This window comes from Dendropsophus ebraccatus, chromosome 11 (genome assembly GCF_027789765.1).
Source record: "Dendropsophus ebraccatus isolate aDenEbr1 chromosome 11, aDenEbr1.pat, whole genome shotgun sequence".
Lineage (NCBI taxonomy): Eukaryota > Metazoa > Chordata > Amphibia > Anura > Hylidae > Dendropsophus > Dendropsophus ebraccatus.
Genome location: NC_091464.1, coordinates 75135334 through 75158330, shown reverse-complemented (window position 1 = coordinate 75158330; position 22997 = coordinate 75135334). Strand labels below are relative to the sequence as shown.

General features: G+C 43.0%; 1 protein-coding gene across 1 annotated transcript in view; it reads left to right on the top strand.

The window, feature by feature from the left end:
* Positions 1-17804, top strand: part of MRPL39 (mitochondrial ribosomal protein L39) — a 76843-nt gene extending 59039 nt beyond the window's left edge. Inside the window, exons 7-10 of the mRNA XM_069945217.1 lie at positions 4315-4380; positions 5343-5496; positions 10012-10059; positions 17720-17804. Coding sequence (XP_069801318.1) covers positions 4315-4380; positions 5343-5496; positions 10012-10059; positions 17720-17767 — 316 coding nt within the window. The 3' untranslated portion in view covers positions 17768-17804. The remainder of the gene's footprint in view (positions 1-4314; positions 4381-5342; positions 5497-10011; positions 10060-17719) is intronic.
* Positions 17805-22997: the final 5193 nt, after the last annotated feature.

Here is a 22997-nt window from a genome sequence, read left to right as displayed (position 1 = left end):
CCGTAGGTGAAACACTAAAACTGTTATAAGCGGCACAATAGGCCCATTTTATTAATAATTAATTGCCAAAAAAAGGATTTCATTTAAAAAATATATAACATTAGAGAATCTGTGTAACCTGCATATGGTTGTGTTCGGACTGACCTATAGAGTAATAGTATCATGTCGCTGTTACCATATAGTGCATTACGTAGACACAGGAACCCCCCAAACGTTACCATATTGCATTCTTTTTTACGATTTCACCAATTTTTATCTTCATAAATAATAATTTTGGGGTTCCATAATACATGTTATGGTAAAATGAAAGATGCCATTACAAAGTTCCTGTAAGAAACAAGCCGTTACATGGCCTTGTAGATAGAATCCTGAAAGTGCTAGAGCTCTTAGAAGGGGAGGAGGGAAAAAACGAAAACAAAAAGATCAAAATTTGCGCGGCCCACTGGGTCATTTTGGGCCTCGTCCTCAAAGGGTTAAGTGGCTATTTATCAGGGTGGTGTGGTGCTCTCCCCATCTGGAGGCACCCTTTGGCAACAGGCTAGGGATGTTTGCTAGGGATGTTCGCAACCGAGGCTCCACAGACTCCTTTTTTGCATATTTACATTTTTGGGGGCATCAGTGGAGACTCTTGATTGAGTACTTTATTGGATTTTTTCCCCTGATCTCCTTGAGCTCAGTGATTGCTGTGTTTTGTTAGTTAATATGGCCCACAGTCTGTGGAAACTTTTCTGACCATTAAAGACACTGTTCTAGGACTACGCTCGGTCTAGTGTAGCATAGCAAACATAAGCATTCCAATCCATCATGTAATAAAAAATACCCCTGTGTCTAGATATTGCTGTTACATACCTGGTATGGCACCCCGTGGTGTTTTGATTTCCTTTTACAATGTCCACCAAATGTATTCTGTACAGGTGGTCACACATGCTCAGTACCCTCATTGCTAGACACCTTGCTATGAACGTTCATGGACCGAAAACTAGCAGTCTGTTGTAATGCAATGTGATAATACAAAAAATACTGAGCAAAGCAGCCAGATATCACAGCCGGCATGAATTAGACGAGACCTTAATGTTTGATTCGGACAATTACTGGAAAATTTTTTATAAACTGAAAAATTAATGGAAATGCCGAAAAATCTATTCAGAACACGATCACGGACATGAAGAGGAGTAAGAATCCATTCATTGCAGGAAAGCTCCGCATGGCTCGAAAAGTCTGCGGCATGGAAATCTACCGTGTTATGTGATCTGCAAGTCTGGAGAGGAACGACAAAAGAATTTCCCTGCATTAGTCACACAGGAGCGTCGCTGCTTTAGCTACACAGTCGGAGGTCTATAATTTCTGCTCTTCTCGGCAGCACATAGCGTTATCACCACCACACTCCAGTCCTTATTACCACTATCATGGTGGTCACAGAAGCGGAATATAGGAGAATTGTGTAAATAAGATGCCTCCTCCGTTGCTATCCACTTTGATGTCCTATTTCGCCATCTCTAAAGGGAATTGTCAGATCTTCTTGAGACCCAAACAAACTTTGCAAACTCCCAGTAACATGAATGTACAATGTTCTGTGACACTGTCACTTACTAATGCACTGAAATTACACACAGCTGCTATGGGAAACAGGGATTCCTAATGAGTGTGGATGATGTAGCGCCACGGCATGCAGGCAGCTGCACCCACTGCTGGGTACTTACAGGCAAATCATTACTTTCCATAATGTGCTCTTAACCCTACTATGAAAGGTTCTCCTTCTGCTATTACTCTAAATGCAATTCGCACATAAGTTAATCTCATTTATAATAATATATATTTATCACATATACTGAAGTCTACCCATTACAAGTAAGCGTGATGTGACTTATAAAGTACACCAATAAAGCATGAGCCATACCTACATTCCTGCAGTGCCCCAAAATAGTAGGGCGGAAGGTTTGAAGTCTGAATTGGTGTCATAGAGACTTTGATATGTTAAAGCCTGAATGTTTAGAGCCCCTTAGATCACTAGACTGAGCCAGGTGCTCAGCGCATTGGTAAAATGTACCACCCCCTTCACATTTTGCCACTATAAATGCTGCAGAATGATGGGAAATCTGCTGCGTATACAGCACGCATGGCTCCACTATGAGTCGGCTGGCAGTATTTTTTATTTATATAGAATGGTCTGATGGTAATATTGGTTATGGAGGCCATTCTGTTTGCTCTTTGTACGGGGGCTCTTATGATGTTTATGGGGGTACTTATGCCATTAGGAATGTATCACCTGTACTTTATGGAAAGTATTAACAATTAAAAAAAAATATATAAAATTACTCCCTTACTCTTTGTTGGACAGTGTCACCAAGGCGGGGCTTCACAGCAGTTGTGCCCACTCTTCTATATGGACAGTGTCACCTAGGCAGGGCTTCACGGCTGTATTGCCCTCTCTTCTATATGGACAGTGTCACCTAGGCAGGGCTTCACAGCAGTTGTGCCCTCTCTTCTATATGGACAGATATAGGGGCTTTACGACAGTTGGGCCCTCTCCTATATGGGCAGTGATATCTACATGGGGCTTCATGGTAGTTGAGCCCCATCTCCCGATTGGGGTGTGGGCTCAACTGCCGAGAAGCCCTTTCTAGATATCTGTCCATATAGAAGAGAGGGCACAACTGCTGTGAAGCCCCACCTAGATATCTCTTTCCATATAGAAGAGAGGGCACAACTGCCGTGAAGCCCCGCCTAGATATCACTGTCCATATAGAAGAGAGGGCACAACTGCCGTGAAGCCCCGCCTAGGTGACACTGTCCACAGATAAAATTAAGCAGAAAGAAGATACAGACAAGTGTTCTGCAGGTATATATCCAGTGTGCAGCATCTAAGCTTGTGGATGGTGTAGAGAACCGCACATAGAGTAAGGGGTGTGGGGGTGGGGGGTAGACAGTATCGCTTTAATCACTCCCCCTTTAAGTTTGAGTGATGTAAGGGGCTACAAGCAGATCTCCTTAGAGAAAAGGTTTTCCATGGACTGTTAAACCACAGTAATAGGAATTGTTCCAGTTAGAATAAAAGATGACTTGACCTATTGGTTTGTGTTGGAAGATTTTTGCCGCCTAAGTACTGTATATATGGAAAGTTTCATCACATGTGACACTTGGTTTTGAATGCGCAGTAGAAGTACATTCACCAGTTATATAAAGTGATGCGGATATTCCCTGCAGATAGCAATGTAAATGTTTCTGCACGGTTTGAGAACTGAAGATCAGGTTGTAGTCACGCAAAGCCTTAATACTATTGTTTTGGGATGCTAAGAGAATGAACAGGACCGATTCTAAAGAACTTTAGGGACAGATCAGGATTTTTTCAACCCCTTGGTGTCCTGTACTATAGATTTATGACAGGCCGATGTAGTTTAAAGTGAAGGTGCATAAAAGTGAATATTATCCAGGCTTAGAAAAACATGGCCCGCTTTTTTCCAGAAACAGCACCTCTATTGTCCTAAGTTTGGGGGTGGGTTTTGCAGCTCTGTTCCGTTGAAGTGAATGGAGCTGAATTGTAATACCACATCCATAAAGGCAGGGGTGGCGCTGTTTTTGCAAGAAAGTAACTTTTCCTTTGAAAGGGAACTGATCACCATCCCTGACCTGTCTGGTTTAGTGAATACTTGTAGTCTCTATTAAATAACCATTGCAGATCACCTATTCTTATAGCTCTGTGATGTGCTGTTCCTTTCTTATTCTTACTAGAAATCAATGATTCAATAACCAAGTGGGTGTTACCAATTGGGGGCGTGTCCATACACAGTCTGGCACTTTCAGCTCTGATTGGCTAGCGTCAGACTGTGTAGGAACACGCCCCCAATTGGTAACACCCAGTTGGTTATTAGTTTGGTGATTACGGGTGTACAGATGAAGAAATATTGTTCCATTTCCCTGACTTAAGGCTCTGATGTATGGCATTTTGTAGCCCACTATATAGGAAAGTGTTGACTGTACTTTGCTACACTATACATAGAAATGTAAATGTTAAATAAATATATATATATATATATATATATATATATATGTTTTTGTAATTTATTATTATTATTATTACTGTTTTTTGCCCAACTAAAGAACAGGCCACAGTAATTCTACCCAGAGAAGAGATGTTTCTTCATCAGATGTCAGTGGTCTTAAACACATAGGAAAATCCGAATGCAGTACTAAAGAATAAAGCCGGAGATATCTACTGGTGCTGGCAGCTAGTTACAAGTGTTGTCTCATCTCTTGTCTCCTCCGGTGAAAGATTTCTTATACGATGTAACATTCAGAGACTTCTTCTTTCCTCAGGTATAAGTTGCTGATGCTGGAAGAGAAGGCAGCACAACACCCGCAGGGGAAGGTAACATTACACAGGTTGGTAGATGTCTCATTCTATTTGAGGGGAAATCTTAACAAACCTTTATTAGCCAGTTATGGAGGGGGAGAAGAGTAGGAGACATCTCTTTTGCCTGACTATGGAACAATGCAGAGTGCGGGATATGACAACACATGCCGGCTGTTAAAGAGAAACTGAGCAAAATGTATTAAAAACACTGCACCCAAAGGTCAGCATGTGATATAATGCGGCACTCACCATATCTTTGTGCATATTCTTTTATTATTTCATAGTAACAAAACAACCTTAAGTGCTGTACAGGTTACATGGCAGGTGCAGGTGTGCTCCACCTGCCATGTAACCTGTACAACACTTGAGGTTGTTTTGCTTCTATGAAATAATAAAAGAATATGCACAAAGATATGGTGAGTGCCGCATGATCATTTTTTCTATGGTTTTTATTATACATGGACTTCACGTTATTGCATGCAGAGCACTGCAAGAGCCATCGTGCCTAAAACCCGAGGTGAGCAATCCCATTGTTTTACACGCGGATTGGGAATGTTTGGAGTAGTGCCAAGAGCTCTTCTATTTTTGTATCCAGCATGTGATATGCTGCTGATAGATTCCCTTTAGGATCTAAGGAGATTTTATTAAAGGTTAAAAATTTCCAGAATCGTATTACGATATATAATGGTGAATCGGAGGGCTGCGGCTCCTTTTATTTATCTGACCAGTGAAGGTGCATGGAGTTGGGCCCCATGATCTAGTATTCATGGCCGAGCCTAATATTGTAAAACTACTGTGGATACAACCGCTTAGTGTATTTGTCCTACTAGTTTGTGGTGTTCCCTTTTATGTCGGCCATGTTCTGCTGCTTTAACGATACTTCTTCTTTGATCTCTTCTGTTCCATATTCTTCCATCCTATAGTTAGAAGTCATTATTACAAGAGTCTTCTCAGGCCTGCAGACTAATTCTACATTCTTGTCATTTTCCAGGTTTGGGGAGTTTGTGGATCTGAGTGAAGGTCCCCACATCCCCCGGACCGGTTTCTGTTTTCAGTATGAGGTGACGGCACACCACCCCCTGTCCACCATCTCCTCGGAGTTTGTTAGGCGGTTCCAGGGTCTCTCCTTGCCCAGACACTTGATGGTAAGACACTTAGCGTATATCAGCTCATAATAGACAATTCACATAAGTAATAAGGATTAATAAATACTCCTTTTCTGTAGCACAAAAAGTTTCACTCAAGTCCCGGACCTCAGGGGTCTAGAGACCTGAATCCACTGATGTAAAGCTACACTACACAAATATATCAGCTGTATATTGTTGAATGTAAATGGTGATTGGGGTCTTTATTCTTAAAGTGTCATGAATAAAAACTTTTGACTTGTCACAGACACACAACGAGAGTTTTTATCAGATGGTGTCAAGACCGCCACCGATCAGTAGAATGAGGTAGGAAAGCCATGTCTCTGTCCCCACTCTGTGTCTATGTGAACAAGATGGCATCATATGCTTACATAATGCGGCCTTCTAGGTCACATGACACAGAGGACGGAGAGAACATACCAAGTGTGTTCTCCTCCTGCCTCGTTTTTCTGATGTTCCCATAGAATGGTTGGGTTCAGCTGACATTTCTCTAATGTGTATGGCTGGTCTACCAACAATAATATGCTTTAGTTATAATCACACTCACACCCACCAGGACACTGATCAGCAGCCTTTGGGGTCCACTGCCCCAATACCTTGCTGCATCAGGCCGTGTGGTGTCTGGTCCCTGATGAAGAGTAGCGCTGTGTGCAGGAAATGCCCACTCAATCTATCAGTGACCGCTGTGAGTCACCTGCACCTGCTCAGCAGCTACCAGGCTGTGGCACCACAAGTACAGCAAGGGAATGGGGTAAATGAATACAACATCAGATTCCACCTTTCATTTTCCAAAGAGTCTGTGAGGAATTAAAAGTGGAATCTGATTGGTTGCTAGGGGCAACTGAGACAGTTCTACTTTACACCATGGGGGAGATTTATCAAACATGGTGTAAAGTAAAACCGGCTAAGTTGCCCCTAGCAACCAATCAGATTCCACCTTTCATTTCTCACAGGCTCTTTGGAAAATGAAAGGTGGAATCTGATTGGTTGCTAGGGGCAACTGAGCCAGTTTTACTTTACACCATGTTTGATAAATCTCCCCCATGTTTGAGAAATCTCCTCCAGTGTCACGTTTTGCGGTGCCTAGTGTGCTCCCAGGTGCTGCTTACCACCTGTTTATTGGCCTCCAGGTGAGCCCAAGCTGCCCCATCATTGAGGCGTAAGGACGGCAGCGGGTATAACTGCTTAATGGTGCGTTCACACCTACAGGATCTGCAGCTGATTTTCTGCAGCAGATTTCAGTTAAATAACTGAACACAGCATCAGATTTGATGCTGTGTTCAGTTATTTAACTGAAATCTGCTGCAGAAAATCAGCTGCACATCCTGTAGGTGTGAACGCACCCTAATTCTATTGCCCTCTCTCGGTGCTCATTTCTGTGCATATTTAGCTTTGGAGTTTAAGGGAAAAATGTAGCTTCATAGAGTATAAACATATACCTTTGAAGTGGTACACTGGAGAAAAAAATTATTTAAATTTACTGGTGTCAGAAAAAAAATCTCCAGTCTTCGAGTACTTATCAGTTGCCGTGTGTCCTGCAGGAAGTGCACGGTGCTCTCTGCTGCCACCTCTGTTCATTTCAGAAACTATCCAGGGCAGCAAATCTTCATCGAAAACCTCTCCTGCTCTGGGTAGTTCCTGACATGGACAGAGGTGGCAGCAGAGAGCAGCCTGTCAAACTGGAAAGAATACATCACTTCCTGCAGGACATACAGCAGCTGATTAGTACTGGAAGACTGGTAATTTACTAAATACTGATACTTTATTGTAATTTACCCTTTTATTAAAGTCCTCCATTCGAATGCTCCTATAGAAGAATGGCTATAATTATGACGTTTTTTTTTAGGTGGGGTGAGGGAGGTCCCTACTTGGTTATTTATATTTTCCCCTACCTATAGCCACCTCTCCCCTTCTCCATTAGCAGCTAATGTTGCCCAACTTCTGCAACTAAACAGAAATTGAGTTTTGTAATGGCCTTGTAGAGTTTTGTAAATAATTCATCTGTTCCTTTAGGGTACAAACCCACACACCGTATACACAGCAGATATGCAACAAATATGCAGCAAATACGCAGCAGATTTGTTGGTACAGATTTGATGCTGTGTTAAGTTATTTAGATATAATCTGCTGCGTATTTGCTGCGTATTTGCTGCGTATCGCAGCAGTAAATACGCTGCTTATACGGTGTGTGGGTTTATACCCTTAAGGACTCTTTTCTTGCTCGGTTTACCTCCTCAGTCTGCAGAAATGAGTCCTATCAGGAAGCTGAACACAGTGCGCCCAATGCATTCAGCTTCCCTTCCTGATGTAGATTACTCATACAGATCACAGCAGGCAAGAAAAAAATGTTCAGCTTCCCTTGTAATCCTACAGATTAGGGTTTGATAGGAGGGAACTTTTAAGGCACTGCCTGATCATTAAAGATGTTTTCCAGGCTTCACACATTGATGCCCTTTCATCATGTCAACAATATTAGATTGGTCTCATAGGTTAGTTATCCACCCATATAATATTAGTAGATTTGTACGCCATCAGCCTGAACAACTCCTTTAAGTAAATAGGTGGGCCCAGTGCTACAGGGACTTTATAACTAGATTATTCCAGCTAAAAGTGCCTTTTTAGTGTGAAAAATCTGGTATTTCCTTTCATGTATTTCTTATTTAGCGGTCTTGCTGTTCAGTATTATTCCAATCAGCCACGTATTGTGTGAATGGTAGCGACCTTCGGCGCATAATTACAAGGAACATTTGTTTACGAACCCTTCACATAACCCTGAGTGGTCCGGCTTTTCCTCCTTCATTCTTGCTGAGTGTTAAATAAAAATTGCAGTTCTACACAGATCTATAATAGCACACTTGTTTTTCTTCTTTTTTTTCTCTTTTTCTTTCCTTTTTGGTTAATAAGATACAAGAGGCTCTGAATTATTAAACCATATGTGGAGCGTGAAAGGCGATTCTATTCTGCGTCCTTGCTAGGATCACGCTGAGCAGGCAGTTTGTTGTAGAGGAGAGGGAGGATTGTTTTGGCATCGAGCTAAGTCGAGAAGTCAGTGGATTACTGTTCTGGAGTATATTGATTATAGAGCGGTTCATGCAGAAATTGGTGTCATGTGACCCGAACTAACCCGAAGGCATATAGACCTATAAAAAAAGACATGACGTAGAAGAGTTCTGCTTAAAGGGATACTCCAACTGGTTCTCTTCATGGTCTCCACTCCCCTCTCTTGCCCCTCCCTTCTAAAACCAAAGTCACATGATCCTTCTCTTCTGTTGCCAGACAAACTGTAACACCTAATTTGTAAGCCGGCCCACCACTGACACCCCACCAATCAGTGAGCACCTGGCCAAGGCCAAGGGAAACAACAAAACAGTGACTGCCTCCTGAGCAGTATAGGGAAAAGGAAACACAGTTGTTTCACCTATCTATGTAGATAGATAGATAGATAGATATTTTGTTTACAATGTAAAGCAGAAGCACATTGAGCCAGCGTTGTGCAGATACTACAAGATAAGGCAGATACTTGGCAGTTGGCTCTGAGGTGCAATGTATGCTGGGAGATGTTTCTGGCTGGCGCCATCTTGGATATAGACTGGGGTTTAGAAAAACTTGTAACTCAGGAATGGCATCAGCTAGAAAATTGGGAGACTGCTCAAAATACTCAGGGGGACTTGCTGAGCATTTCATTCTTTGGCTCTTGAATGGAATCCCCCCTTAAGTACATTGAGAGTGGGGGCTATGGACCACCCAGAAACAACCGGCTTTAGTAAAGCTTTGCTGGCGTCCTAAACCTACACCCTATACAGCCCTGGCAGGGATTTATTAGCAAATTGTCCAGTACATGTACAGTATGGTGGTTTTCCAACCTTAGGATATGTGCTATCCAATGCTTAGGGCCCAGTTACATAGGGTGATTATTATCCAGACAGACCAATACTGCCCTGTGTAACAACACCAGCTATCAACCCATAGTCTTTGTTTACTAACTCATCAGGTTGCTTAGGCTTGTCACAAAAATCATCCGCCATTGGCTGCACATCTCCCTGTGTAATATGAGATTGACCAACATCTGACTGCTGCAAAGAGACATGTCAAACGTTTTGATCGGTCAGGGTCTCTGCTGGTCTGCTGAGACCACCTCAGATCAGGAGAGCAAGACAGACCCTGGTTGATGTATTTGACTCCCTGGCTTGGAGTGATCTCCATCCACATGGCTTCATTATAAGTCTGTGGGGCCACTGGACGGAGATGATTGACAGTTTTTTTTTTTTTTTGATGGCCTCTTTAGTGGTATAAGCAGAGAGCATAGTATTTCACGGGGCCCCATATGGCGGCACACACAGTAGTCAGGAGTGGATGCACTTATTTTTGACCCGTTCATGTAACACAAGCGTCAGAACAATAAAGGATCTTCTAAAGCTTCTAACACAAAGCTATAACAAATCAGCCCTGTCCTCATATTGTGCTGTGGCCGGGATTGATAATAACGTGACTAATTCTGGTATTTTCTCGCTGCAGGCTCATCACACCGTGTGGAATAAATTACGAGTCAGAGCCCAGAAACCGGTAAGATGACGCAACTGGCAATGAAACCCTTGTAAAATGCACCAGAACCTGTGACATGTTTGTTGTGCCAGGATTAATGAAACCCTCTAATGAAATAAACTACCGGGGAGAGGAATTAGATGGGAGAAGAAAAAAAAAAGAGCGGCCATAAAGTGGCCTACCGGATTGCATGGCTTTTTAGTGCATTTTGTTATAGGCGATGCAGACTGCGGTGGAATAATTCCTCCCGTTTATTGCCCGTGGCATGTAAAATGAGACAGTTTGTAGTAAAGTAACATATAAAATCTCTTCTGCTACCAAAAATAACAGGAGTTGAATTGTAGGCGACGTTTATTCCCGGCAACAAAATCCTGCTTTAATTTTCTTGCCTTTTTGATATTAGAGACATTTGTATTGTACCCATCACCTACACGTGACACTGCTCGGCATTACTCACAAATATTGGTTGGATCTGTGCTCCTGTGTATTGGTGCCGCTAACAAAGTGGCTGCCAGCAGCTCTGTATGTGTGAAAAATTCCCATCAAAGCCCAAGCTGCAAGGTGATATAAAGCAGACTCGCCTGCTCTCCTGACACGTCTGGTTTAGCAGATACTTGCGAAATAACAACAGTGGGCGTATTGTTCTTCTTAGAGTATTTGACTAAAGAGACAAGTGGGCGGTACCATTTTACTCGTCAAGGCAAATGAACCCACAAACTCTTGACTTACACAGATACAATTAATTCTTTATTATAAATATTTATCTGCCAATAATTCAGGTCTCCTAAATAGTATAGAGTTTTAGGAGACCACAGAATGTTGTTCCCGACTTTTCTGTGCAATTGTGGCACTTTGACAGCCGAAAAAATCTCACAAGAAGAAGAAGAAAATCATTCGAACATTTGTTAGTTTTTAATTTGGATAGAATTTCTGTAAATTCTCTCACTACTAGTTCCGACATATTAGTATGTAACACCATTGACAAGAGAAATGGTCATGGGCAAAACAATTAATTGCAGATTAGGTTAAGTGTAAAGAAAAAAAAAAATCACACATTTTCATCCTCTCACTGCTGCTCACCATCTTTTGCCTTCTCTTACATAATAGGAACTGGCTGATCACCTAATTTCTGTCTGGGGTCGTTCACTGCTGTAGTCAGTGATTGGCTAAGCATCTAGACTTTATGTCTAGACGTCACCAGGAAGTGTAAGACATGAGGACTAGATGGTGTCTGTAAGACATGAGGACTAGATGGTGTCTGAACAGCAGCAGCGGAGGTTTTTTTCCCCCAGGGGCAAACCCTTAAACTAGGACTAAATAAGGTCTTTAAGGCTATGTTCACACTACGTAAAACTACGGCCGTAGTTTTGTGGTGTGTGACATAGCTTTATGTTAAATGGGATCGTGGCCGGAGAGTACACACATCGTATGCGCTCCGGCTTGGATCCTGTGCGACGCCGGAAAAAAATGACTGGTCAGTTTTCTGCGGCCGGAATTCAGTGAATTCCGGCCGCAGAAAGACCTGTCAGTTCACACAGTGAAGCAAGCGGCTCCGGCCGCTCGCTTCACTGTGTGCCATGGAAAGCTCTGATGTGGGCGTGCACTGATGCGCCCGCATCAGAGCTCCGCGGCCGGAAAGATCATCCGGCCGGTACTTAAGTACCGACCGGGATGATCCGGGCCGAGACCGGCTGCTCCGTGACCCGGTCGGGGTCACGGAACGGCCGGTCTCATACAGCGTGTGCATATAGCCTAACAGTGTGATCATTCAGAACCTTGCTCTTAGAGCACCTTCTGGTCCTAAAAAGGGGCATCTGTCCCACATTCATGTAGGTTGTTGGAGGCCCACCCTCATTTTTTTAACACTAAAAATAGTAATAGGATTTGTGACTGTGAAACCTACCAAGAACATTTCTTTTCGAGTTCATTTATATACAGTATACATGTGAATGGACATATATTGTTTTATAGGTTGTATGCAGATTGGTTTTTATTTTGCATGGTTCAGTGTATGGGGTCTTAACAATGATGGGTTCTCTTGAGCTTCTGATAACAAGAAATAGCAAAGGACGAATAACCCGATGCATGATCCTAAGTTCTCAGCCTTGTTGAACACATCCCCTAGGGATTTGCACTCTTATGTTTCTTTGAGATCCTTACGCTGTTCTTTAAGGTGTATGATTATAGCCTTGGAGGCGCTTTCATGTTACTTTTTTTTTTGTGTGTAGGGGAAACTGGGCTGAGAAATGCAGCTATAGACTAAATATAAGTTCAGATGAGGTTTGCCTTCAGCAAAGATTAAGGACACATCCAGCTTCATTTTGTTGGCCAAGTTTCTATAGTTCTTTTTATCAGAAGTTTTGACTTTGTTCCATAATACATGGCTACAGGAGCGCGGCGCACATAGTATTGGGTGGATGCTATTGATTGATGTAGGAGATGTTGGGCTTCGCTTTATCATTCCCTTTGTGGCCACAGGAGAAAAGCTTAGAGGGCTTATGATGGATATTATCAGTAACAAAACTCCTAATTTTCCAATAAAAAAAAAATCTTTAGGACGGAGAAGGGAGATCAGCAGTAAGAAGAGAGAATAGGAGGAATTTTGCTTTATAGGTTTTGCTCCTTTTTGAGCTGTACCCCTTTAAGCTAAGTTTTATGAAATCTGTAATTGGCATTTAAAGGGGGTAAGCTAGGGGTGTAGTTTGGAATCTTTTTTTTTTTTTTTTTTTTTTTTTATAGGTTCTCACTTCTCACCTTTCCAATCCTTCATTGTTTCAACAGTGCTCAGAGCAACCACTGGAAACGTAAAAAGTGCTGACAGCTTTAAAATGTTTTTTTTTGTTTGTTTTTTTGATACTTGTGCTATTATTTATTTATATGTGTGTGTGTGTGTGTGTGTATGTGTATATATATATATATATATATATATATATATATATAGAATATATATATAATTATTTTTTTTTTAAGGGGACTTTTTTTTTATCATTTAAAGGGGTACTCCGGAGGGTAAAAAAGTTTGCAAACTAACTGGTGTCAGAATGTTGAACAGATTTGTAGATTACTACTATTCAGAAAACTCAGGTCTTCTAGTACTTAACAGCTGCTGTATGTCCTGCAGGAAGTGGTGTATTTTTTCCAGTTTGACAGACTCGGTGCTCTCTGCTGCCACCTCTGTCTGTGTCAGAAACTGTCCAGAGAAGTAGCAACTCCCCATAGAAAACCATTACTGCTCTGGACAGTTCCTGTCATGGACAAAGGTGGCAGCAGAGAGCACCGTGTCAGACTGGAAAGAATAAATCACTTTTAGCAGGACAAATGAAACACAATTGTGATGTCATAGCAGCAGCATATCTTACAGGGGCCGTGGGCAGCTGCACATAAGGTTAGCCCATCCTTGGTCTCAGTGTTGAATGTGCCAGACCCGGTGCAGCCCGTACACTGAGTCATTCTCCTTAGCTTCCAAGCACATTAGACGTATAATCCGGGACTTCTGGAATCCTAATGCAGATTTAGAAGATTCGCACTGTAATATATTAAACCTCATACAACAATGAATCTGTTCCCTTTGTCTTTCGATTAGTGTGATGGTTTCTAATATTCTAGATTTTTGACTTGGGATTGTATTAACCTCCCCCCTTCCATAACGCCAATGTAATTACCATCCGCCCTTCTAATAATGCAATGCATCATCTGATAGCGAGTGACACTTAATATAATGGATTGCCGTGACCTGGATAAGCCCGGTTCACCAGCTAAATATCCCTCCACATCCATGCAGCCGTGCTGTAATGATATGGACTCCCGATAATCTGTGCATGACATATATCAATGAAGGACAATGAGGATTTTCAGCCTCGGCTTTTCGGAAGCTATCTCGGTGATCTGCTTGGATATTTTCACAGGTTTGGGGAAGTTACTCTTAAGTCTGAAGAGTGCAGGAACAATAGCCGGGAGGAAGAAATACTATTGACAGGGAAGAGTCTGTCGGATTTCACTGTGTCTGTATACAACCATTGATTGAGGCGAGCGCAACCTGTCAGAGAACATCAGCCGTACGCTCACCGAGGAAAGACAGAGCCCAACTCCAGTCTACGAGAGGCACTTCTTATTCCTAGTTGCTGCATTTCATCAGTTCTGCCTCAGTTTTCTATATTAGATTGTTAGATCAAAACAATCTACCATCAATATTATGTGCAAAATGGCATAAATCTGCTATAAGCTGAACTCAGTATGACGGATTTACCCATATAGCCACATTGTAATACTGACATGGCCCTAGACCGTGACGTCTCATGACGCAAGGCCTCATGCCGATGTGTCATTCACTGCAAGACACCCAGAAGTGGCATCTTTGGTTCAGAGGTCCCAGACAGTAGCATCTTTTCCTTTTAAGACTCCTGGCAGTGGCATCATTTTCTAGGACAGTGTTTCTCAACTCAGTCCTCATGGCCCCCAAACAGTTGAGGATATGAGGATGTTCTTAGTATTTCACAGGTGATATAACTATAGTCAGTGCATCAGCGATCGACACAGCTGTTCTTTGTATCGGATATCCTCAGATCCTGACCTGTTGGGGGGGGGGGGGGGGGGGGGGGGGCTATGAGGACGGAGTCTAAGAGGTCCTGAGTAGTGTTGTTTTTTTTACTGAGATGCTCCAGCCAGTGAAGCCTTTTTCATGGCCCCTTAGGCTCCGTTCACACAGAGTAAAACTGGTGGAATGTCAACAAACGCAAGGTCTGCTTTGGGACCTAGGTTTCACTCAATTGTGAGCATACAAAAGGATACCGCCAGCTCCCACCTCTTTGGCATATATCAGCTTAAAGGGGTACTCCAGCGTGGGGGCACTTTTGTCCCGGTTCCAGCGGCGGGTCCCGCATCGCGGTGCTCCGGTGGCCGGCCGCTTCCGGGTGTCTGACGCGGGCCCGAGACGTGACGTGGGGATCCCGCCTCCTTCACTGACTGGCAGAGCGGACCTGAGACGTCATGTCTCAGGCCCGCGTCAGACACCCGGAAGCGTCCGGGAACCGGGCACCGGAGCGCCGCGATGCTGGAACCAGGGAGGTGAGTGGACGTCTTTTCCCTCGGCCACCTCGTCCCGGTCCCAGCGCAAAAGTGACCCCCCCCGCTGTAGTACCCCTTTAATAGTTCATGTATCCTATGGTTGTGTGACACATAGTTATGTGAGTGCACAATATATGAAAAGAGTCCACTCATGTTTAGTAGTCTTCACTTCGACTTCATTTTTTTTTAGCTTTATGTTAAAGTTCGTCTGTGTGTGATCAGAGCACTGGAGATAGCTAGAGGCTAGGCGTCCTCTCCCTGCCGAAGTCGAAGTGAAGACTACTAAACGTGAGTGGACTCTTTTCATATATTGTGCACTCACATAACTATGTGTCACACAACCATAGGATACATGAACTACTAAGCTAAAACTGGTGTAATGCCACGGCCTCCGTGTCATACTGGGAATCTTTTGCAGTCTCGCGCGCCTCTTCTCTCCGTGCTGAAGAGTGGACATGTCGGCTCTTCAGCACTGAGAGAGGAGGCACACAAGCCTCCCATAGACAGTCAGTATGACACGGAGGCCATACGGAGGGATTCTCTTCCACGAAATTCCGCCAGTTTTACTCTGTGTGAACGGAGCCTTACAGTGAAGCGGCGGCTTCTTTTACAGCAAGGCCCCAGGCAGCGGCGGCTTCTTTTGCAGCAAGGCCCCAGGCAGCGGCGGCGGCTTTTGCAGCAAGGCCCCAGGCAGAGGCTTCTTTTGCAGTAAGACTCCTTACAGTGCTATTTTTTTACAGCAAGGCCTCATTCGGTGGCATCTTTTGCAACAAGGTCCCAGGCTTTGAATTCTAAGTTATAGGCATCATGTTATAGAGCAGGAAGAGCTGACCAGATTGAGCTTTATGGGAAAAGATTCAGCATAACCTGTAATTTATTGGTTGAAATCTGATGTTTCCATGTTACGAGGCCTCATGTGGTGGAGTCTTCTGCAAGGCCCCAGGCTGTATCATCTTTTGCTGTATACCCGAGCAGTGGATTCTTTAGCTGCATTGCTCCATTTCTTTATGACCAGTTGCCATCATTTAATAGTCCCACATGTTTGCCTATGTTTATGCAATAGAAGAACCAGGCCAATTGTAAAAAATCAGCAACTTCCAAAGCACCAAATGTGATAAATACTGGAAGCTGGCAGCTCTACAGGAGTTTGGGGGGGGGGGGGGGGGCTTCCCAAATGTAATTGTAGTTTCATCTCTGTGACAAGATGTCCTGGAGATGTTCCTGAAGGGATGTCGGAGAATCTTCTGCATCTCTAACCACCATGTGGCTAATATTCTGTCATTGAGGCTTGTAACTCCTCCTTACCTGCTGTCACATCCTGAAGGTGCATCCCCCTCTCCACAACATTACCATTACCTGACCAATCTGTCATGGGACAATGATTTATTTATACCTTATATAATGTAATGACATTGTAGATGTATTTACCTCCTAGGATCTGTAGGAAGCTGGGTGACAACCCCTCGGAGCAACACTGTGGTTGTCATTAATGTTTGTCGTAAGGAACATCTGTTATTTTAGTAAGAGACCAGGATAACATTAAAGCGATTAAATAGAAAGTAACCGTATACAACTTCACTGTAAAAAGTAGTTCCATTGTTGACCTGCAGATGGTGCTGTAAAGTTTCCTTAGACTCTGTGTTCACCTATAGGCTGTATCCGGTATTGCATTGTAGAAGATATAGTGGTGGTGATGAATTGTTCCTGGATTGAGTACAGAGGCATGGTGCTGTCTACATGGGATTATACTGTGACTTTGGCTGGAGATTGTACAATCTGCCATATTAGTCTGGTAATTCCTCCCCTATTACGCGAGGCGACAAGAGGGAGCATACAAGTGCGACCTGTTAGGTCATTTCCGCTTGCTGCCAGCGTTATTACACGTATCGGCAGGGAGGGGGTAAGAGCCGGAGCTGCGGGGGGGACTGCCCGGGGGATCGATAGATCGTTAAACCATGCAAAAGCTGCTGTAGCCAGTACTATTTGTAATAACACTATATATCTGGGGGTGATAGTACCCCTTTAAGTGTTGGTGTATACAGTAACTGTACACTATATGCAGAGGCGTCCAGCAGACCGGTACTTTCGGTATTTACAGGATAAGTACAGTATACGTAATGTAGTTTTAGAGCCTATTATACTAAATTAAGTATCGTAAGCTACTGAGATATAAGCAGAATCAGTCTGTGCCCCCCATGGCATCTCTAAGCAACCTTCTTGGCACGGCAGTGTGTTGCTGTACGCAGCGGCGGCGGCGGCCCGCGATCTTCTGCCAGTTGCCGGCATCCATTATAAGTACAGTTTTTCTCCGCTGAGATGTTTATGACACGCAGTCCTGAAGTGCACATCATTTACCATGTAAAGAGAGAATATTGGGAGCGCGGCTGGAGCAGGAAGCCTTGTAATTGGGCTGGCGGCCGGGGGGAGACGCACAGCTCCACGTGTGCCAATTTTTGTTACATTTAATTGAATATCAGTCTCTTGTGTCCCCCTCCTTTCGCATACAAATTCCTTGGCAGGAAGCGTGATCATATAGTTCATGGCAGGAATATATAATTACAACTTTATCATTTTACTTGCTAAAGTATGTTTACAATTATATTTTCTTTCCCCACAGGTCACAGAGAAGCAAAATCCGGAGCCGGAGCCAGAAGCTGCTGTATAATTCCGATAACTCATCCCTGATTTATTTTTTTCTTTTTGTACTTTTCTTAACCCCAAATAAACCATTTGTGTTTATTGTTATGTGTTGTTATTTTTAATATGCTAAATTCTGACACACACTCATAACATTGTCATTGCATGGTCACTAGGGAGAGACTGCTGCATAAAGAATAAAGGGGCTATCCAAACTATCCAGGGGTTAGTTCACGAAAAATATATATTTTTTAAATCAATTGGTGACAGAAAGTGCCAGAGATGTGTAATTTACTTCTATTAAAAAATCTCAAGTCCTCCAGTACTTATCAGCTGCTGTATGCCATGCAAGATTTGGCGTATTCTTTCCAGTCTAGAGAGAGGAGAGATTTTCTATGGGGATTTGCTACTACTCTGGACGGCGCCTGCCATAGACAAAGGTGGCAGCAGAGAGCACTGTGTCAGACTGGAGAGAATATACCACTTCTTGCAGAACATACAGCAGATGATAATAAGCTTTTTTAATAGAAGTAAATTACAAATCCCGGTAGTATTAGTAGTAGCAATGCAAGGTGCTACACCATTCCAGTGAACGGAGAGCCACGCTGCACCATTGCTACTAATAGTACTACGTTTGCAGGTACTGTACATGTATAAACATTGAAGAGGCTACCGCACTTGCACTGTGACTTCTTTGTACAGCTGATAGATGGCAATGCGGGGGAAGGGGGGGGGGGTTGGTAATCACTGTTCTGATATCTGGAGGACAGGCCATCGGTGATATAAGAGGACTAGAGATGAGCGAACCGGGTTCGGGTTTGAGTCCATCCGAACCTTCGTCATTTGATTAGCGGCGGCTGCTGAAGTTAGATAAAGCCCTAAGGCTATGTGGAAAACATGGATATAGGCATTGGCTGTATCCATGTTTTCCAGGCAACCTTAGAGCTTTATCCAAGTTCAGCAGCCGCCGCTAATCAAATGCTGATCGAGTCCATCCGAACCCGAACGTTCGGCATTTGATTAGTGGTGGCTGCTGAACTTGGATAAAGCTCTAAGGTTGTCTGGAAAACATGGATACAGCCAATGACTATATCCATGTTTTCCACATAGCCTTAGGGCTTTATCCAAGTTCAGCAGCCACCGCTAATCAAATGCTGATCATTCGGGTTCGGATGGACTCGAACCCGGTTCGCTCATCTCTAAAGAGGACCTGTTACCACTCCTGACCTGTCTTTTTTAGCAAATACATGCAATGCCCATGTAATAATTCTTGTCTTGTAGCTCTGCAATGTGCCGTTCCTCTGTTGTTGTTGTTGTTGTTAGTAACGTATGACTGGGTGTTACTTATTGGGGGTGTGTCTATACACTGTCTGACTATCCAATTAGGGCTGAGAGTACTAGACTGTGTAAGGACACGCCCTTATATGGTAACATCCTGTTGGTTTTTGAGTCATATATTTCTAGTAAGAATAACAGAGGAGCGGCAGATCACAGAGCTAGAGGAATAGGGGATCCAAAATTGTTATTTCATGCGTAATATTGAAGTCTGAAAAAATTGCCTAAAACAGACAGGTCTGAGGTGGTGACAGGTTCCCTTTAAAGTTTTCATTCACACATATATATTTATTTTTTTACACCTGCATTTCGAATAATCAGCATAATGGACACACCATATAGCATTTGTTTGTGACATGGTTTATGTCCTGCACTACACAGACAACCCCTTGATTTGAATGGGCATTGTGTAATACTTAATTTCTCCTGTGGTGGCGCTGCAGTGAAATTGCACACTTAATACCAGGGTTCTCCTACAGATTACAGCTGATCATTGGAGGTTCCTTTTACAGCAAGGATGGGGAACCTGTGGCCCATTAGCTTTTGCAAGACTACAATAGCCATCATGCCTGGACAGCTAAAGCTTTGGCTGTCCAGGCATGAAGGGAGTTGTAGTTTTGCAACATCTGGAGAGCCGCAGGTTCCCCATTATTGCTTTAGGGGGGCACTTTAGAATCTGCCTTTTGTCAAGGAACCCTTCTAACAAGTAGTCATTATCCGCAACAGAGAACCCCTTCAATTAATCAGAGGATATCCTCTTACCTGGATTATAATTACAGTTATTGAATACAAAGTCAGGAATGAATCTTAAAATATTTTTTTTTTTTTGTTTTAGTGACAGGGACACTTTAAAAGTAGAAGGACATTATACTTGGACATATTACACCTTGCCGGACGTGCAGCCCGCCGCTCTCCCTTCCCATTATTTAGCTGTCTATGCATTGTTTGCAGAGCGCATGAAGTATACTAATCCCGGCGCTGTCTGCTCTCTGTTATTAGGTATTCTGTAACACTTCCACATTAGCAGCTGCCATGCCTTATGGTTTGTATTTTGGCTATATATAAATAACGGAGCTGATGCCGCCCAGGGAATTCCGCTTTGTTTGCAGAGCTCTGTACATGGTAATGTTCTGGCTGTCCTCCAGATGCAAGAGCCAGGCTGTGGTCTTGTGAGTTGTCTGCCCCTGGAGCATCTGCTTGGCTGACCCCGCCGCGGAGTACAGGTTGACCTCCCATTTTAGTCAGACAGTTTTCATGAGTCACCTCTGTAACGCGTTGTGTATTTCACGAGGTGCTAATAGAACTGGAGTCAGCTTGTAAAAAATATATATATATCTCACATTGTAAAAGAACGCTTCTGAATCTTGTCATATCTCTGATTAGTGACGCGTGTTAGTGTGCGCTCACAGGTGACAAATGACATGGTTTATGTGCATAATGCAGTGCACGCTTTACCGCAATTTTGCAGCGAGGCTTCAATTAGTTTCATGTGTTGAATAAAAATTTGGGGTAAAACAGGCAGAGATTTGCCATGTTCTAATTCACCATTTGGATTGTAGATTTACCATGTGGATTTATAGATTGTAAACCCTCAGGGGCAGGGTCCTCTTCCCCATGTACCAGTCTGCCATTTGCCTTCATACTGTGTTTTTGATCTTGTAATGATCCTGTTTGTTACCCCTATTGCTCTGAACAGTTCCTGTCACAGACAGAGAGCACTGTGTCACACTGGAAATAATACACTGCTTCCGGCAGGACATACAGCAGCTGATAAGTACTGGAAGACGAGATTTTTTTTTTATAAAAGCAAATTACAGATCTCCGGTTGTTTCTGGCACCAGTTAATTTGGGAGAAAATATTTTTGAACCCCCACTAGCATCCTTCTGCTTTTCCTTCTTGAACACCATGTCCCAGTTGATGGATTGCCCACTCAGACAGTCAGTGACTGGGGTGAGGCACTGCTGCAGTCACTGACTAGCTGGGCAGGCAGTTCTTCAGGGTAGCAGGAATCCAGGAGAAAATAAGTTTCTGCGTCAGTCATAAAGCTGGTGATGTGGCATTGTGGGAACACAGGGATGGGTAAGTATAAATTATTTATTATGTTCTCCCCACCCCCTGCTTGGACTATACTTTTTTATTTAGCTGGACTTCTCCTCTAAGTGATCATAGTCATCTGGTGTAGGAAACAGCCAGCACCCACCGTATAGTGAGCAGGTGTAGCTCCTGAGTCTGCTCTATACTCCCTATGTAGGTCAAGTTTCGAAGAGAGGTTATATAATATAAAAAATAATAATAATAAAATAAAAATAATAATAAAATAATAATTAAAAAATAATAATAATAAAAAATAATAATACAAATAATAATAATAATAATAAAAAATGATAATAATAATTATTATAATATCTATCTATCTCTATCTCTCTCTCTCTCTCTCTCTCTCTCTCTATATATATATATATATATTTAGGTATTTAAGATATATTTGACCAAGCCGGAATGTTCCGCCATTAAATAAACCCGGTTTGCTGTCTTCTGAGTGATTTGTGTACTTGCTATGGAGTAAACTGCTGGGTGGGCATCCTGTAAGTGTGGGGATTCCATCATTTTTGCCAAGGGTTGTAACACCCGGCAGGAGCTCATTATTCACCGCTTCCTCGGTATGGCAGATACATTCATTCCAGTTCTCTGCCATCTTCTAATCCCGGTAATTTTTAATTCACTATGAGGCTAATTAGCGTTTCTTAGTAACGAGAGCCCTTGGTTTCGTCTGCAATAAAATATTGATCCTTTAATCCTGGAAACTGCTGTGCTAGAGAAGATAAGCAGAAGCAGAGAAGGGGGTTAGAGTGTCCGTCCTTCAGTCTGTCCCCCGGCCCGCACCCTTCTCCTACCTCATATGACTTATTATATCCTTATTATTGGTCTTTGACTGCCTGTAATGTCTTTTATTTGGGGCTGTTAGATGAACAGCGAGCAGCTCATTAAATTTGTCACACGTTTTATTTAGTGAGTACAGTAATACATCACGGCCATACACGCATGCTGGGCCCGCTTTTTATATGCTGCGCTTTGCAATCTGTGTAACAAGCTTTTGCAGGCGGTTTTAGGTTATGACTCGATTTTTGCGTAAAGTCTGACTTGCATTATATTTATTCCTGTATGGAGATGTCAGAAATGAGGTTAGAGGCCGCTCTCTCACTCAAGACCCGTAGCCCTGGGGTTTTTACTGAACTGTGATGGAGTTCTGTGGGGATTTAAAGTGAATGTGTCGCCTAGATTTCTTGTTACTGATTAGAGCCAGATACTGAAACGTGTTCATTTTGCCCAATCTGTTTCTGTGTTATGTATTTTTTTAGTATATTATTATGTGGGCAACCATCTTGCCTGAGCTGTTTTTAAAGGGGTACTCTGGAGAAAAAAAATGTTTTCAGATCAACAGGTGTCAGAACGTTATACAGATTTGTACATTACTTCGATTTAATAAAATGGAAGCCTTCCAATACTTATCAGTTGCCTTACGTCCTGCAGGAAGTGGTGTATTCCTTCCAGTCTGACACAGTGCTCTCTGCTGCCTCCTCTATCCATGTCAGGAACTGTCCAGAGCAGGAGCAAATCCCTATAGAAAACCTCTTCTGCTCTGGACAGTTCCCAACACGAACAGAGGTGTCAGCAGAGAGCACTGTGTCAGACCGGAAAGACTACTCCACTTCCTGCAGGACATACAGCAGCTGATAAGTAGAGATTAGCGGACCGTTGGACTTTTGGTCATCATGCCTTTGATACCGACCGCATACTTGCGCTCCCCCAAATATGCGGCCAGGATATTCCTGGGAATTCAACAGGGATTAGTATGCGGCCGGGATCAAAGGCATGATGAGAGAGCGAACTGCTTTCGGAGCAAAAGTCCAAGCAGTTCGTT